Source organism: Carcharhinus amblyrhynchos, chromosome 2, assembly GCF_965287045.1.
Source record: "Carcharhinus amblyrhynchos chromosome 2, sCarAmb.v2.hapA, whole genome shotgun sequence".
Taxonomy (NCBI): domain Eukaryota; kingdom Metazoa; phylum Chordata; class Chondrichthyes; order Carcharhiniformes; family Carcharhinidae; genus Carcharhinus; species Carcharhinus amblyrhynchos.
The window spans coordinates 15,800,532-15,819,174 of record NC_137325.1 but is presented as its reverse complement, the minus strand read 5'-3'; the positions used below and the strand labels follow the sequence as shown (position 1 = coordinate 15,819,174).

General features: G+C 43.8%; 1 protein-coding gene across 12 annotated transcripts in view; it reads left to right on the top strand.

Annotated features, from left to right (window-relative positions):
* Window positions 1-18,643, top strand: part of fhod3b (formin homology 2 domain containing 3b) — a 560,180-nt gene that overhangs the window by 476,225 nt on the left and 65,312 nt on the right. For all 12 annotated transcript variants that reach the window (XM_080202871.1, XM_080202833.1, XM_080202860.1 and 9 more), the window contains 2 exons: window positions 3,902-4,177; window positions 10,041-10,921. In XM_080202871.1, the coding sequence (XP_080058997.1) occupies window positions 3,902-4,177; window positions 10,041-10,921 (1,157 nt within the window). The remainder of the gene's footprint in view (window positions 1-3,901; window positions 4,178-10,040; window positions 10,922-18,643) is intronic.

Sequence of the window (18,643 nt, the reverse complement as noted above, 5' to 3'; positions counted from 1 at the left end):
CTTCTCTCTCTTTGTATCACGGGGACTGTATGTGAAGCAGACTTCGCGTCTGCCCCGACTCAGAGGGAATCTGTTTTCACTTAAGTCTGAAATTAATGCAGGCAATTTAATATGTGTACGGGTCAGCTTATAAAATAGATCAAGTTGAACACTGGCCATCAGACATAATTACCTGATGAAGAGATGAATAAATCCTGCTGCTGGGCATTCGTGCCAGAAACTCCAGTTTTTGGAAGTGTACAAAAGGATTGGAATTGTTGGGAGTCTGCTGGGGGCAGGTATCCTGGTGGCACATTTCCTGTCTTCTAGTCGCGATCTGTACCTATCAACAGAAGCTTCTGTGTTCAGTTCTCTTGTGGTTTTCCGAGGTCCACTTGTTTGTATGGTAAGATCGTTAACCACTTGCCGTGCAGTCTCCTCTCACTTAACTCGCTCATGTAGTCATTTTCAATGCCTTCAGAAACTTTTTTAAAAGACAGTTCACTCCCCCACCACCCCCCGGCCCACACACACATCTTCCCTTCCCAATCCCTTATTTCAGCTGAACCTTGCACGCAGATTACAAAAGTTAAGGACTGTTAAAGAACAACAGTCTTCCTTTATGAAATCTCCTTCATTGGTAAATGATGTGAGTGTGTAAGTATGAGTGGGCACACGTGTAGAGAAATGTATGTAATTAGTTACTGAGGAACGCAGGCAGTTACACTGCCAAAGAGTTCCAGATGATGCCAACTTGAGTGACGTGTGGGTGGAATCTTAAATGTTTTAATTCCCCTGTTTCATGTTTAATGTGTTCTGCCCAATTATACGTGTTGTTTATAGATCGTGTTCACTTGGAACTGCCTTGCGACTTTGTGAAGCATCTAGAATCCCTACAGTGCAGAAGGAGGCAAATTCAGCCCATTGAGCCTGCATCGCGAACTATCCCACCCAGGCCCTCTCCCCGTAACCCAACGTACTTACCCTGCTAATCCCCCGGCACGGTCAATTTAACGTGGTCAATCAACCTAACCCGCACATCTTTGGACTGTGGGAGGGAACTGGAGCACCCGGAAGAAACCCATGCAGACACGGGGAGAATGTGCAAACTCCACACAGACAGTGATCCAAGCCAGGAATTGAACCTGGGTCCCTGGCACCGTGAGGCAGCAGTGCTAACTACTGTGTTAGTTTGCTGCTTCAAATGTTATGATGCAAGGAATGAGACGGGCAGGACCGGAATATATCCATGCTGTCTAATATCTGTGTTGCAGGATATCTATTTGGCTTCTCAAGCTCCCGGATGATTCAATAAGAAAAAGTGAAAGGCTTGAACACGTGCCTTTTGTTTGCAGGATACAAGTTCCTGCATAAGGATTGATGTCACTTCTAACCAGTGTGAATGAGCCACGTTACGAGTTAAGGCAACCTATAGTTCTCCATTGCTTTCTTCACTTCAGCTAATCAGAATGAACTTGCTACCAAATCAGCATTTTCTTTTACATGCAGTATAGATTGTTGTGATTGTTTGAAATTTGGAATTCTTGCATCTGTCCTGACAAGACAAAAAGCAGCATGTCTCTTTTCAGCGATGTTCACGTTCTACGTGACCACGTTATCAGTTATGTTACTTCAACCGTGATTCAACATCTTCCTGTTCAGCCATTGACTTGATATTTATTACAAGGCTCCTGAACATCAGGTTGTTTCTGAGCCTGACTGTAAAATATCTTGAGAGTTGACATTTTTGGGACAATTCCTTGGCTCGTTGTGTTGGCTGCTGTTGGTTAATGAAGTCTTCACGAGGTTTTGCAAAACTAGGCCAATTCGGTTTGATGTGCCCACGTTGCAAGAATAGATTATCTCAAGAACTAGCGCATACAAATTGGCGTTAATTATCAATGTTTGAGGGAGGGAGAGTTAATAATTGTTTATCTATGTATTTACTGGGGAGAAACAGCGTGGGGTTATGAAAATGTGTGCCCAGTCTCCCTGATAGCACCATCACCAGTTTTCCTTCTGTCTCTGGTATAGAAGTGTGCAAGGAAAGACCAATAAGGTCTAATATTTTTCCAAATGAAATATTTGAAAGGACTATGCAATGTGTAGTTGAGCCGTGTGAAGATCTTGGCTTTAATCCCTCACCTTTGCAGCAATATCTCATCGACAGAGGCGGCTCAGTGATTGGCACTGCTGCCTCTCAGTGCCAGGGACCCAGGTTTGATTCCTGGCTTGGGTCACTGCCTGTGCAGAGTCTGCACGTTCTCGCTGTGTCTGCATGACTTTCGTCTGGGTGCTCTGGTTTCCTCCCACAGTCTGAAAGACCTGCTGGTTAGGTGCATTGGCCATACTAAATAATCCCTCAGTGTACCTGAATAGGTACCGGAATGTGGCGACTATGGGATTTTTATAGTAACTTCATTGCGGTGTTACTGTAAGTCTACTTGCGACACTAAGAAATAAACCCTACAAGAAAATCTTTAAATTATAGGGCTGTGAGTTTTGCTCCTCCGAACCAGTTAAGGTTTCTGGCCCAATTGGGATCTGTACGCATCTGTGGGAATTGAGTGAGCATCTTGAGGTTAGGATGAGGGACGAGGAAAGAAAATTTTTTTTAAGCAGAGAACTTTAACAGAATTCCAATGATGTCTGAGAGAGTAGTCCCTTGACAGAAATTAACAGATTATTTAGTTGCGCACAGAGGGGAATAAACACATCTGCAGTGTGAACTCCTTCCATTCTATCGTCTTTTAGATTGAAACTAAAACCCAATGTGTAACCCTTGCAGTGCACAGTGAAAAGATATGGACGTGCAAATTCTTTGACTACAATCTAAGCAGTCATGGCAGCAGTCTAGCAGAAGGATCAGCCAGTGATATTCCTGCTCCCAGACCTCGATCATCGTTATTCCCATTGGGAAGAGTTATAATAGCGACTGATGGGTCTAGTCCCCATAAGAGTCAGAGTTGGTAAATCTCTTGTGTGGAATAATGGCAGCACTTCACCCAGCTGACTGTGAATTATTGTGTCAGTCTTGCACACAGAATTGGGACTTAAAATAAAATTATCAGATGTAATGAAGCAAAAGTTGTTCATTTCTCACCTCTATCAGTCACAGTAACAAAGCCGTTTCTGCTGTCCTTGATAAGAACCTTCATCGGCTAAACTGTGCCAGTTTATAAAATACTGTATCCATCACATGTGCAACATTCATCCGGTAATACAGCCATGAGTGCGACAAGGTTAGCTGACACAAGCGTTTCATTGCACTATGCGCAGATAGCAAAGTGTCGAAGGTCTGTGCCACGATCCCCGTGTGGGGTGGATTTACAACCTTGGGCACCCACTGGAGACAAAAGTTGAGGGGGTTCGTGGCTGGTGGTCAGATAATATTGAATGAGATTCCGGGAGCTGGATCGCAGAAGGCCCCGGAACATCTTAAAGAAAAAAAACACCTGGAAACTCCAAATTCTACAAAGGGGGAAAAGCTCATTCGCGGTAACAGGAAAGTAAGTGACGAGAAATCTTGTGTGATCAAAATGCAGGACTGTCGACACGTTGCGAAACAAGACTTATGATCAAACGAGCGGGGCAGGTTGTAATCTCATTTGAAGGGACAGATCTATTTTTCATGTTTAAGTAAGATGCATTAAAATAGGTTGCCTTTCTCAGCAATTTGAGTTGGTCTCATTCCCAAAAGGTGAGCTTTGAAAGGTCCACGTGTTTTTTGTTTTAGGAGGTTACTATTTGCAGTTGATTATAAAATACCTTTTAAGAGCTTTCCTGCACTTGCAGGAAAAAGCTGAGGATTTTTACTCCTTCGTAACAGTAAAACAGATGCAGAAACAGTACAAAACTAGCACTGTGAAGTAATGTGACTTGGACAGTATCTAAGAATCCCTCCTCCTTCTGTTCCCGTTAGTCTCTGCCAGGGAGCAAGAGCCTGAGCCCGAGCCAGAGCCTGAATCAGAAGCTGAACGAGAAACAGAGGTGGTCACTGAGGCAGGACCTGCGGAGCTGGAGACTGAGCAGGGGCCGGACCGGGAGCCCGAAGATAATGTCATCCTGAGCGAGAAGGAGAGGCAGAATGAAGAAGTGAACGAGAAAGATAACTGCTCGGCTTCCAGCATCTCGTCGGCCAGCAGCACTTTAGAAAGGGAAGAAAGAGAAGACAAAGTAACGAGCGACAATGAAACTGGTAACTATCACATTTTCTCTGTGTGTGTGTCTCTCTCATAATACTGCACTGTATGTTAAATAGCTCCGGGCAGCAATTAGTAATTGCAGGTTGTTGTGTTGTACCAAAATAGATGCTTTACTGTGCTGCATGATACAGAATACACTTCCAACATAATTATATGCCACTTTTCATTGAATTGGATTAGTAGATATGAGTAACACACAAGTTTAATATACAGGACAAACATCATCTGAAGGAAACCTGTCACAATATTAAGAGATTTTCTTTGCACTGATCTCTGTGATCAGATCTTACCCTCGTGCTAGGGATATGCTTACTATGACAAATTAACAGGCTAAGCGTCATAAACGATTGCTCTGAACAACTTTTAATCTTGATCAAAACATGCATGTATCAAAGTACTATACAAACAGTGGCGTAGTATCTGGGGATGTAGTGGGTGAAAGGAAAGCGTACGGCTTTCAACTTGGGTTATGGTAGGACGAATTGAGAAGGTTGTTAACCTGACTGACAGGATCCTTGGCTTGTCAAGGCACAAAGTACAAAAGCAAAGGTGTTTAGCTAAGCCTTTAATAAACATTAATTAGACCCCAACTGGGAGCATTGCTTCTAATTCTGTGCAACATATTTTGTGAAATAAAACTCTGGGTTAGATGGATTGGCCATGCTAAATTGCCCCTTAGTGTTGGGCAATAAATAGTAAATGCATGGGGTTATGAGGACAGGGCCTGGGTGGGAATGTGTTCGGTGCAGACTTGATGGGCCGAATGGCCTCCTCCTACACTGTAGGGTTCTATGAAGGATGTGAAGGAATTAAGTTTTGTTCAAAGTTTTTAAATTTTTTAAGCTTATTTATCAGTGTCACAAGTAGGCTTACATTAACACTGCAATGAAGTTGTGAAAATCCGCCACACTCCTGCACCTGTTCGGGTACACTGAGGGAGAATTTAGCATGGCCAATGCATCTAATCAGCATATCTTTCAGACTGTGGGAGGAAAGCAGAGCACCTGGAGGAAACCCATGCAGACACGGGGAGAACATGCAGACTGTGCACAGACACTGACCCAAACTGGGAATTGAATCCGGGTCCCTGGCGCTGTGAGGCAGCAGTGCTAACCACTGTTGCAATTTGTCATAATTTGTCATAGTAAGCGCATGCTTAGCAAGTGCATTTGGGTAAGATCTGATCACAGAGATCAGTGCAAAGAAAATCTCTTAATATTGTGACAAGTTTCCTTCAGATAATGTTTATTCTGCATGCTAAACTCGCATGTTAAGCACATCTACGAATGCAATCCAATGAAAGCTGTCTTATAATCACATTGAAGCATATTCTGTATGGTGCAGCATATCTGTTTTGATACAGCGCAGCAACCTGCAATTACTAATTATAAAGGGTGCAGAGAAGATTTACCATAATGAAACCAGGGATCACCATGGCAGCAGGATGGCACAGTGGTTAGCACTGCTGCCTCACAGCGCCAGGGACCCAGGTTCAATTCCGGCCTTGGGTGACTGTCTGTGTGGAGTTTGCATGTTCTCCCGTGTCTGTGGGTTTCCTTTGGGTGTTCCTGTTGCCTCCCTCAGAGTCAAGACCAGTTCAGTTTATGTACATTGTCATCAGCTCATCTAGATTGGAAACTGCCACAGTATGCATAACAAGCACAATGTTTTACTAACAATAATAGTTAATGATATTTGGTATGGGACATCATAAAAAGTATTTGTGTGCAGTTTGCACATTCCCACTGTGTCTGCTTGGGTTTCATCCGGTTTCCTCCCACAGTCCAAAAATGTGCAGGTTAAGTTGATTGGCCAGGCTGAATTGCCCTCTAAAGGCAGAGATGCGAGCAGGGTAAATAGGTGGGGTTACAGGGATAGGACCTAGGTGGGATTGCAGGCTCAAAGGGTTGAATGTAGGGATTCTACGATCTGACGCTTCAGTTAGAGGGAAAGAATGGAGAAATTGGAACTGATTCCCATGAGAAGGGAGGCTTGATAAGAGGTGTTCAAAAGCTTACAGAATTTCATCCCCAGTGTCGCCTCAGCACGTGGATAATTGATTCTCAGTCTTGCAGTTTGTTGCTGCTGTCACCACAGGCTCTGACCTCCTTCGTCTCTCTGGTAAATGAGGCCTACTTTGAAATGGACAGTCAGCGATTGTCAGTTATTGTGGACCTTATTCTGTCTACATACTTTTAGACTCCCTGCGAGCGGTGGAAGTCACTGGTGGAACCAGGAATTCTGTAAGGAGCATGAGAACATCCTGGTTTACCCCTCTTCACTAAGAAAGGCTAGGCCTCATTCCAACACTCTGTGATATCAGGAACATTGCAGTAGGTAAACTCTTATTCGTGGGACATGGGCGTTGCTGGTTAGCCAGCACTTATTCCCCATTCCTAGTTGCCTTTGAACTGAGTGGCTTGCTCGGCCGTTTCAGAGAGAGCAGTTGAGAGTTAGCCACATTGCTGTGGATCTGAACTCACATGTAGGCCAGAGCAGGTAGGAATGGCAGATTTCCTTCCCTAAAGGACATTAGTGAACCAGATGGGTTTTTCCAACAATCGACAATGGTTCCATCAGTAGATTCTTAATTCCAGATTTTTTTGTATTGAATTCAAATTCCACCATCTGCCATGGTAGGATTCGAACATGGGTTTGATTAATATAAGGTATTTATACCTCTGGGCTATCGCATCCCTGGCACATTTGGTGCAATGATGTGGCGATGCCGGCGTTGGACTGGGGTAAGCACAGTAAGAAGTCTCTCAACACCAGGTTAAAGTCCAACAAGTTTATTTGATAGTAATACGTAGATATTTGTCGGTTTACTATCAAATACATTTGGTGCAATCCAGGAGTAGAATCATAGAACAGATATCATAGAATCCCTACAGTGCAGAAGGAGGCCATTCGGCCCATCGAAACTGCGCCGACCACAGTCCCACCCAGGCCCTATTCCCATAACTCCACATATTTAACCTGCTAAACTCCTGACATGAGGGTCAATTTAGCATGGGCAGTCAACCTAACCCGCACGTCTTTGGAGTATGGGAGGAAACTGGAACACCTGGATGAAACCCAGGCAAACACAGGGAGAATGTGCAAACACCACGCATACATACACACACACACACACACACACACACACAGTGACCGGAGGCCGGAATTGAACTTGGGTCCCTGGCACTATGAGGCAGCACTTTGCCACCGTTCTGCCCCAGTAGCTTGTGTGGGTCAGAAGTACATAATTGAACAGCCACAGCATGGAGTCCATTCCGTTAAACATTCAGTGCTTGAGGAGCAGAGCTGAAGGTAGAGGAAGCTAGTGAAGAGTTTGTGATAGCTGATGGAAGAAGAATCTGCAGTTTTAGTGGCTGAGAAGACCCATTTATTTCCCTCCAAAAATAAGTTAATGAAATTAATTATTTCAGCTGCAGACTTGTCAGTAATCCTTGTATCTCTACATCAGTTATAAACTCTACATTTCTCATGCCAACCACCTTGTAGCTTGTCAGATGGAAAACGTGGCATCTTCTCATTCCACACTTTGTGTTGTCCAGTTCTCTGGTGTCCTATTTAATCAGAGCAGTGTTAAAGCTGCCCAAACATATTGACTGTAATACTTCAGCACAGAACATAAAGAATTCTGTTGGCCTGGAACAGAGGTTCCTACTGGCAGAGGACGTGGGTTTGGGTTTCGTAAAATCTTAGAACCCCTACAGTGCAGAAGGAGGCCATTGCGTCTCCATCAACTCTGTGACAGAATATCTTACCCAGCCCCCTCTCCCTGTAACCCCACACATTTGCCATGGCTAACCCATCTAACCTAGAAATCTCAGGGCACAAAGAGGCAATTTAGCATGAACAGTCCACCCAACTTGCACATCTTTGGAGGAAATCAGCACATCCAAGGCAACCCATCCAGACAAGGGGAGTATGTGCAAACTCCACACAGACGATCACCCAAGGTGGGAATGGAACCCAGATCCCTGAAACTGTGTGGCAGCAGTGCTGACCACTGTTCCACCGTGCTGTGAACATACCACCCACATGCTCAACATGTAAAATAGTTGATGTATCCACTGACTTCTTTCTGATTGTTGGTAGATATCTATGTGTTGCCCACATTGGTGTATCGGTGCCTTCTAAAAAGTCCAAGAAGCATTTTGAAATGATAAACGCAAGCTTTTTTTACATACGTAAAAAGAGAAGGTGATTTCAATCAACTTACAATGTGGAATGTACTCAGACAAGACACTTGTTAGACCCCCATTGGAAATTGTGTATTGTTTTGGGCGCTGCACCATAGGAAGGATGAGAGTGCATTGGATAGAACGAGACAAAGTTTACAATAATGGTTTCAGGCAATAGAAACTTCAGTAATGAGGATAGATTGGAGAAGTTGGGACTGTTCTTCATGGAGCGCAGAGGGCAAAGAAGAGATTTGATAGAGATGCTCAAAATCATGAGGAAGCTGGCCAGAGAGATGGGGAGAAACTGTTGCCACTGGTAAAAGGAACAAGAGAGCACAAGTAGAAAGAAGCAAGTGTGGTCTGATAGAAAAAGTTTTCACACGTGAGCAGTTTGGGTCTGGAATGCACAACTTGGGAGTGTTGTGGAGGCAGGTTCAATCGAGACGTTCAGCTGAGCATTGGATGATTACTTGAATAGAAGTACTAATTCGAAATGTCATTTGGAGAGCCGGTGCAGACAGGATGGGCCAAATGGCCTCCTTTTTGTGCTGTAACAATTCTGTGACTTGTGATACAATGTTTTCCGTACTGGCACTCAAAATCCAGAATGTTTTTCTGTACAATTTAGCGTAATAACAACTTAAACCATGCATTTTATTTGCAACAGTATGCGACCACATTAATATTAAAGGAGAGCGATGCTAAAATCGAAGTCAGAAATCATTTGCCACCCACGCTGCTGGAAAAAGCTTATCTTCAATTTATATTTTTCTAGTTCTGTTTCTCTTTTATATGTCATAGAGTCATAGACATTTACAGCATGGAAACAGGCCCTTTGGCCCAGTTGTCAATACCTCCCTTTTTTAACCACTAAGCTAGTTCCAATTGCCTACGTTTGGCCTTTGTACAGAATCCCTACAGTGCCAGAGGAGGCCATTAGGCCCATTGAGTCTGCACCGCCCACAATCCCAACCAAGCCTTATCCCCATAACCCCGTGTGTTTATCTTGATCATCCCCCTGACACTAAGGGTTAATCTAGCATGGCCAACCATGCATATCTTTGGAGCGTGGGAGAAAACTACAGCACCCAGAGGAAACCCACACAGACAAGGGGAGAATGTGCAGACTCCGTACAGACAGTCACCCGAGGCTGGAATTGAACCCGGTTCCCTGGGACTGTGAGGCGGCGGTGCTAACCACCGTGCCGTCTTATATACATAATATCCATCTATCTCCAAGCCCACCATTTGGAAACAAGAACTTACAACAGCTGTACTGTCTCACTCTGTCATTGTGAGGCCACTGTCATAACCTATCATTTTGGGGTTTTTCTTTAAATGGATTTATAATGTTGCTTAAGAGAATGGATCAGACTCCTAAAAAGTGACAAGGACAAGAATTGTTAAGAAGTCATTGCGTGTTCATTTGAAACAGCTTCAATGAGTCCACAAAAAGATCAGCCATGCTATTTTATTGACTGGAGGAACAGGCTCGAGGGACCAGATGGCCTTCTCCTACTCCTAGTTCTTACAAAACTAAGACGGTATGTTAGCTTCACATTGGGAATTGCAAGGAGTTGGGAGTTCCAGCTCCATTTTTATGGGAAAAAAAATCAAAGCCTGCCATATTCTAACCCATGTGACTTTTGTTTTTGGATTACAGGTAAATGGACGCAAAGCATTAAAGAGGTCAGTGTAAATGAGCAGTGTAGCAACATCCTCAACAACAAACGGTTCATGCTGGACATGTTGTATGCGCAGAACAAAAAGGCAGATGATGGTGAGGAGACGGAGCTCGAGAAAAAAGAGGAGGAGAAACAGGAGTCCCTTGCCAGTCTGGCTAGCCGCATCAGCATTCTGCAGGCCAGCAAGCAGGCTTGTGAGGACAAAGTGAAGAAAATGGAGATCGACCACTTGGAGAACCACGGCAGTGTCAAAGCTTATACTGACAAGTTCAACAGTGGCGAGCTGAGTAAAGGGCCTCCGTTATCTGATTCTGAAGTGACCACCAAGGCCGTGGACAAAGTGACTGCGCAGCCCAAAACAGAATTGGATTATATTTGGGATCAGCTCATGGCCAATCCAAGGGAGCTAAAGATCAAAGATATTGACTTCACGGACCTGGAGGAGGAGGATGATATAGACGTGTTGGACATGGAAAATCTACTTAACTCTGGAGACACAATTCTCCCTCCCCCGCCTCCCCCACTTTCCTTTATGGGCTTGCCTCCCCCTCCTCCACCCCCTACACTGTACTGCCCACCTCCTCCCCCGGTACCTGGAGTGTCAGTGCCCCCGCCACCCCCTTTTGACCTTCAGAAATCCGTGGGGTCACCCCACCTGCCCAGGGGTGAGCCGACGTTTATCAAGAAGAAGAAAACCATCCGGCTGTTCTGGAACGAAGTCCGACCCATTGATTGGCAGTACAAAAATCACAAGCGGTGCAGGGAGCCCCTTTGGACCCGATTGGAGCCTGTAAAAGTTGACATATCCAAGTTGGAGCATCTCTTCGAATCTAAATCAAAGGAATTGCCAGTCACTAAGGTAACAAGCAGTGATAAGGCTGTAAAGAAGAGGGTCTCAACAAACTTATGGAATGGGTGTATAAGTGGCACATTATAGTATGGATAATGTAAGGTGTTACTTTTAACAGGATGAATGAGGAGGTCACCCACTTTCTAGAGAATAGGAGACTGTGGAGCAAAGGGATCCAGGCATAAAGACACAAATCATTAAAAGCGTTAATGTAAGGTCACAAGGCCAAACAAAGTGCAAACTGAGTTCTATTCCAGAAAAGAGTTCAGAAGCAGAGACGTTGAGTTAAAATTATATCCAACCTTGGTTAGATCGTACCATAGCACCCATGTTAAGGAGCACTGAACAAAGTCCAAACAAAGATTGGAAAGTTGTACCAGAATCATTGGCAGCTTGGTAGCACAGTGGTTAGCACTGCTGCCTTACAGCGCCAGGGACCTGGGTTCAATTCGTGCTCACCTTTGGCGTATAGGAGGCAACCAGAGCACTCGGAGCAAACCCATGCAGACACGAGGAGAACATACAGTTGTCACATAGACAGTCGCCCAAGGCTGAAATTGAACCCAGGTCTCTGGAGCTCTCTGAGCCCTTGCCGTTCCCTATCTCTATCACTCCCTACAGCCCTCTGCAATATCTGGTTCCACTATTTCTGGCCACTTGAGCATCCCTGAGAATCATTTCACCATTGGTGTCTGTGCTTTCAGCTGCCTGGACGCTTTGCTGTGAATTATCTCTCCAAGCCGCTCCGCATGCTACCTTGTGCTCCCTCATCAAGATAGTCCCATCTCTTTTTTTGTCATTTGCCCTAGTATTTTATGTCACTTTGTTTTCTGTTATGATGATCCCTGTGAAGCCACTTTGAGTGCAAATTGATAAGAATGATCTTTCTCCATTTTTATGCTCGGCCCAAATTTCCTTTTTGCATTGTTTTTTCTTTCCTTGACTCTTTCATGGGATGTGGGCATCCCTGGCAGGACCAGCATTTGTTGCCCATTTCTAATTGCCCTTGAATTGGGTGGCTTGCTGGGCCATTTCAGAGGGTAGTTAAGAGTCAACCGTGGGCTGTGTTAGCCACTCCAGGTAAGGACAGCAGACTCCTTTCCCAAAAGGACATCAATGTATCAGATAGGTTTTTACAACAGTCGACAATTATACTTTTCATTCCAGATTTTAATTGAATTCAGATTCCACCATCCCAGTGGGATTCAAACCCGGATCCCCAGAGCATTATCCTGGTTCTTGGGACTAGTAGTCCAGCGACAGTGTACTACTCCACCGTCTCCCCAGTCAAGTGAATTTTCTAACATTAAGTTAACGTAGCTCCACATTCCCTTCTAAATATCAAAGAATGTTAATTTTCTTCATTCAGAACAGTTCCATTGGAACTATTTGTATGCTTCATACTTGAGGTACAATAGGACCCAGTTATATTTCTCATGTATTAGGGCTTGATTTTCATTATTTTTCCCCATTGAGATCTATGGCTTATTTCCATCTCTTTGAATGCATTTTTACAATATTATTGAATTGCATGAGAAAGGAATACATCCGTGAATATTTCATAAACATGCTTTGTTTAATGTATATCAATTATTGGTTGATTGCTTCAAGTGTTCAACTGTCATGCAAAGAAGAAGAAATTTGGTGCATCTTCTTCACACTCATAGGAACTCAGATCTCCATCTCATGCTAATGAGATGCTCAGGAGATGCTGGCCAACTTTAAGATTGGTAGAGATTTTGATGCAACTTCTGGTTCATTGTGTTTGAGGATATCACAAGCCATTCACTGGTCTAGTAGAAAGAGGCCGGAATGGGAAATGGAAACAAATTGTATTTTTAAGATTGGGGTTGAAGCACGTGCTTGGACAAAGAGAGGGGTTTTGGAACGGCATGGTGGCACAGTGGTTAGCACTGCTATCTCACAGTGCTAGAGACCTGGGTTCGATTCCCGGCTTGGGTCACTGTTTGCGTGGAGTTTGCACATTCGCCCCATGTCTGCGTGGGTTTCCTCTGGGTGCTGTTGTTTCCTCCCACAGTCCAAAGATGTGCGGGTTAGGTGGATTGGCCATGATAAATTGCTCTTTAGTGTTCTGAGGTGCGTAGGTTAGAGGGATGAGTAGGTAAAATATGTAGGGATGTGGGGGTGGGACCTGGTTGGGATTGTGGTCAGTGCAGACTCGATGGGCTGAATGGCCTCTTTCTATACTGTAGGGTTTCTATGATTTCTTCTTCTATGAAGACTCTATTCTGTGGCATTGAGAGTTCTAACTAAGCACAATAATTGGTCAATTAGTTCCGGCTAAGGTTTATTCTGACAGATTAAAATTTAGTACAGATGCTGGAAATCTGAAATAAAAACAGAAAATACTAGAAACTAGGGATCAGGCCACATCTATGGAGAGCGAAACCAAGTTCACAGTGCAGATCTGAATGGTCATCAACCTGGAGCACTGGCCATGATTCTCCCATCCTGCTGCGTTGTGGGGGTCGCGGGGCTGGTCAGCGATCGGGAGGTTGTCAGTGCGGGACCACTGCACATGCACCAATCTCAGCACTGACAGATCGGCACATGTACACAGTAGCTCACTCGGAGCGCTGATTTCAGCCTCTCCAGTGGCAATATGCCCCTGAAATTTAATGATATTCTCACTGGTGGCCTCTGCAGTGCACAGAGTGTGGGAGATTCTTCTCAGAACTCCCATTGAGAAAAACCAACGTGAATTACTCCAGTTTACACGCGAACTGGGCACTTAAAATTTTTTGGGGAGAACTGTGCCCATTCACTTTGTTTTTCTCTCTCCATGGATGTTGCCTGAGCCAGCAAAGTATTTTCTGTTTTTACTTTAAAACCTAATTACAGGTGACACAGTGGTTAGCACTGCTGTTTCACAGCTCCAAGGACCGGAGTTTAATTCCCAGCTTGGGTCACTGTCTGTGTGGAGTTTGCACATTCTCCCTGTGTCTGCATGGGTTCCCTCCGGATGCTCCCACAGTCCAAAGATGTGCACATTAGTTTGATTGGCCATGCAAAATTGCCTTTTAGTGTCTTGGGATGTATTGGGTAGAGGGATTAGTGGGATAAATGTATGGGATAGTGGGGATAAGGCCTAGGTGGGATCGTTGTTGGCGCAGACTTGATAGGCTGAATGGCCTCCTTCTGCAGTGTAGGGTTTCTATGATTCTAATTGACCAGTGACTCCTTCCTAAGTGAGTTATATTCATCCCTCAGGCTGTCACAGTGGGAATGTGGCTTTGGTGCTGGGATAAATCTAATGTGTAGGAGAATGCTTAGGCTAATTAAACATAATGGATTCAAGATGGCAACTAACCATTACAGCCTTTCAATTGAACCCAACCTCAAGACCTTCAATACAAAAGACATGGTTTAGTTGCCTCCAAAAGGAACGCTTCTAAATTACCTATTTTGGTCCCCCCCCCCCTGTCGTCAGCAAAACAAGTTTAAAATACCCATCAAAGCAAAATATCTTTATAATTATGCTAGTTTTTGAAATTATGGATCAGATTTTCTTGAAGCAGAGTATCTCTGGCATGCATGCTGGAATTGTTTGTATATGCTTAGGTTTTAAAAGGCGAGTCAATGGGACAGTTGGAACTTGGTGAATAATAGTTCAAGCAAGGAGAACAATCCCACTTCTCTCGTCTCTCCACGTAACTGAAATCCCTACTGTTCTATCAGACCTCCTCTGCGCATATTCCCAAGATCATGACATTCTTTCTAAAGTGCAGTGCTCAGAGTTGAACCAGTTCTTTAGCATGGACTCCAGTTGCTCAAGGAGGGGACTCATCATTATCTTTCCAAGGGGAACCCCCAAGTAGATAATAAATGCTCACCTGGCTAGCAACATCCATATCCCAATAACACCTTAACAAAACCATTTAGTTATCCACCCTGTTGGGAATCTCCTCAAACAATTCAAAGCTAGATTGGTCAGACATAAATCACACATCCATGCTGGGTTTTTCTAGCTGAAATACAGTATGTCCGTGTCCTGTTGCTTTGTCCCTGACAACAAATTCCAGTACCTTTGCTACAACTGACACCAAACTGGCAGGTTTCCTTGATTCTGTTGTCCCCAATCCCTGTACTTTGCAACATTGTCCTGGAACAGGGATGAGATGAAGTAGAGAGGAGAAGGAATTTCTTCAGCCAGAGAGTGGTGAATCTGTGGAATCCTTTGCTGCAGAGGGCTGTGGAGGCCAGGTCATGGAGTGCCTTTAAGACAGAGATAGACAGGTTCTTGATTAATAAGGGGAACAGGGGCTATGGGGATGAGAAAAATAACAGCCATGATTGAATGGTGGAGCAGATTTGATGGGCCGAGTGGTCCAATTCTGCTCCTATATCCTATGGTCTAACAGGAACTATGCAAATTGCCAAGTACATTGGGCTAGATGTTGCTGTGAGCAATGAACAAACAATGCCAGTTGTGAACTTGCACTTACCCAGAAGCTGTTTGTGAGCTTTTGTCTGTGTGTTCTTCTCAGTCAAACAGCAGGGTTCCCTCTACAAGGCATCTGGGGTCTATGAACAAGTATGTAGTTGTGTAACATTAATGAGCAGTTGAACCAGGAAGTTTAAAGCATTAATTCAATGCTGAATTAGGTACAAAAAAGAAAACAAAAGGGTAACAAATGCAACATTGAATTAAGAGAAAGAAAAGGGGATGTTTAAAAATCTCAACAATAATTAAAATGTAAAGGAATGATACTCTACATTTGTAAAACAAAAATAAAATCAGTGCCAGAGAGGTGGTTTGGCAGTATTCACAACATTTGTTCTGTTGAAAGGACATTTTGAATTTAGTTAATATCGACAATGTCAGAACAGTAATACATTTGAACGGTCACTACTATTTTCACATGTAGCAATAGCCAATTGTCAATGTTCCATTAAACCCTTCATGTTATTTTCATAGAATCGAAGAATCCCTACAGCGCAGAAGGAGGCCACTCAGCCCATTGAACCTGCACTGACAACAATCCCACCCAGGTTCTATCCCAGTAACCCCATGTATTTGCCCTGCTAATCTCCCTGACGTTAAAGCGTCAATTTTAACATGGCCCATCCACCTAACCTGCACATCTTTGGAGTGTGGGAGGAAACTGGAGCACCTGGAGAGCACAGGGAGAATGTGCAAACGCCACATGGACAGTGACCCAAAGGTTGGGAAATGAACCTGGGTCCCTGGCGCTGTGAGGCAGCAGTGCTGCCCACTGTGCTGCTTAAAAATCTATTAATGTTAAGAATAATGGATGAAATAACCTATGAAACAAAGTGAGGATTCTCATCCTATGAGGAAATACAAAGTGTTGTGAATGAAGCCTAATACACCACTCAAACCAGCCTCCCATCCACTGACTCTGTATACACTTCCGACCACCTCAGAAAAGCAGCCAGCATAATTAAAGATCCCACGCGCCCCAGACATTCTGTCTTCCATCTTCCGTCGGACAAAAAGTATAAAAATCTGAGGTCAAGTACCAACCAACTCAAGAACAGCTTCTTCCCTGCTGCCATCAGACTTTTGAATGGACCTACCTCGCATTAAATTAATCTTTCTCCACACCCTAGCTATGACTGTAACACCATATTTTGCACTCTCTCCTTTCCTTCTCTATGAACGGTATGCATTGTCTGTACCCTGCAGGAAACAATACTTTTCACTGTATATAATTCACGTGACAATAAATCGAATCCAAGTGCAATTGGATAAAGCACCAAGGCAGATGTGACTATCAACCAGGAAGTTTTAAGATCAAATATTCGGAATTTTGTCGAGCTTTCTTTGTACAGCTGCAACCAATTTCATACCAGTAACAACCTTCAACAATGAGTTGTACAAATTGTAGTTATAAACATGCCTTTTCACTGTTAACTTTAAAGAGCCCTTTTGTTAAAACAAAACATGCACACCTATAACAAATGGCTTTCGAGTGCTTTACTCGTAGCATGGAGTCAACTTCTTTTCCCTATAAATTAATTTTTGTGCAATATGGAATAGGCCAACATCTGCATGGCAATTACTGGCATCAGATGTTCCTGTACTCTTGAGAGAGTGAATTTATTGTTCCGCACAAGAGGCACATCCAGAATGATTGCCGACAATAAAAATGAAGGAACTTTGTTATAGTTTCTACCCACAGCACGGGTTGAGTTATATAAAATGGTTCCACATGATGTAGGGCAGCAAATGGTTTTTTTTTTGTTACGCCAAACCATTGTTAGACATGTGTGCGGTGAACATATCCGTCACATTGAAATACTGGCAACAGTTTCAAAGGTAGTTGTAACAAACCGAGCCCTCATGGCAAAATTCCTGTGGTTTGCTGTCTATAACTAGAACTGGTAAGGTAGTTAAAAGTGAGTTTACCATGAATTTTTCAGTAACTATTTAATTTTGCTTCTTTACTCTTGGTCATTCAGCTTTACTAGACAAGTTTGATTTATTATTGGCACGTGTATTGGGATGCAGAGAAAACTATTTTTTTTTGCGCGCTCTGGAAACAAAACACACCATTCATAGAGTACATGGAGGAGGAGCAAAGCATAAGGTGCAGAGTGTAGTGTTGCAGTTACAAATAGGGTGAAGAGAAATATATGATAGGACCATTCAAAAGTCTGATGGCCACAGGGAAGAATTTGATTTGATTTATTATTGTCACATGTATTAATACACAATGAAAAGTATTGTTTCTTGCATGCTATACAAACAAAGCATACCGTTCATAGAGAAGGATTCGAGAAAATGCAGAATGTAGTGTTATAGTCATAGCTAGGGTGTAGAGAAAGATCAACTTAATGCAAGGTAAGTCCAGTCAAAAGTCTGACAGCAGCAGGAAAGAAGCTGGTCTTGAGTCTGTTGGCACATGACCTCAGACTTTTGTATCCTTTTCCCGATGGAAGAAGGTGGAAGAGAGAATGTCGGAGCTGTATGGGGTCCTTAATTATACTGGTTCTTTGCCGAGACAGCGGGAAGTATAGACAGAGTCAGTGGATGGGAGTCTGGTTTGCGTGGTGAATTGGGATACATTCACAATCTTTTGTGGTTTCTTGCTGTCTCAGGCAGAGCAGGAGCCATACCAAGCTGTAACGCAACCAGAAAGAATGCTTTCTATGGTGCATCTGTAAAGGTTGAAGACAGTCGTAGCTGACATGCCAGATTTCCTTAATCTCCTGAGAAAGAGGCGTTGGTGGGCTTTTTTAACTATAATGTCGGCATGAGGGGGGGGGGGACCAGGACAGGTTGTTGGTGACCTGGACATCTAAATACTTGAAGCTCTCAACACTCTACTTTATCTACATTGATGTAGATGGGGGTATGTTCTCCTCTACAGTTCCTGAAGTCGATGACAGTCTCCTTCGTTTTGTTGACATTCAGGGAGAGGTTATTTTTGCCACACCAGTTCACCAGCTTCTCTATCCTATTGCTATACTCTGTCTCATCATTGTTTGAGATGCGACCCACTACGGCGGTGTCATCGGCAAACTTGAAAATTGAATTGGAGGGGAATTTGGTCGCACAGTCATAGGTGTATAAGGAGTATCGTTGGGGTCTGAGAACACAGCCTTGTGGGACACCGGTGTTGAAGATGACCGTGGAGGAGGTGTTGTTGCCTATCCTTATTGATTGTGGTCTGAGAGCTAGGAAGTTGGGGATCCAGTTGCAGAGGGAGGTGCTGAGGTCCAGCCATGGAGTTTGAAGATGAG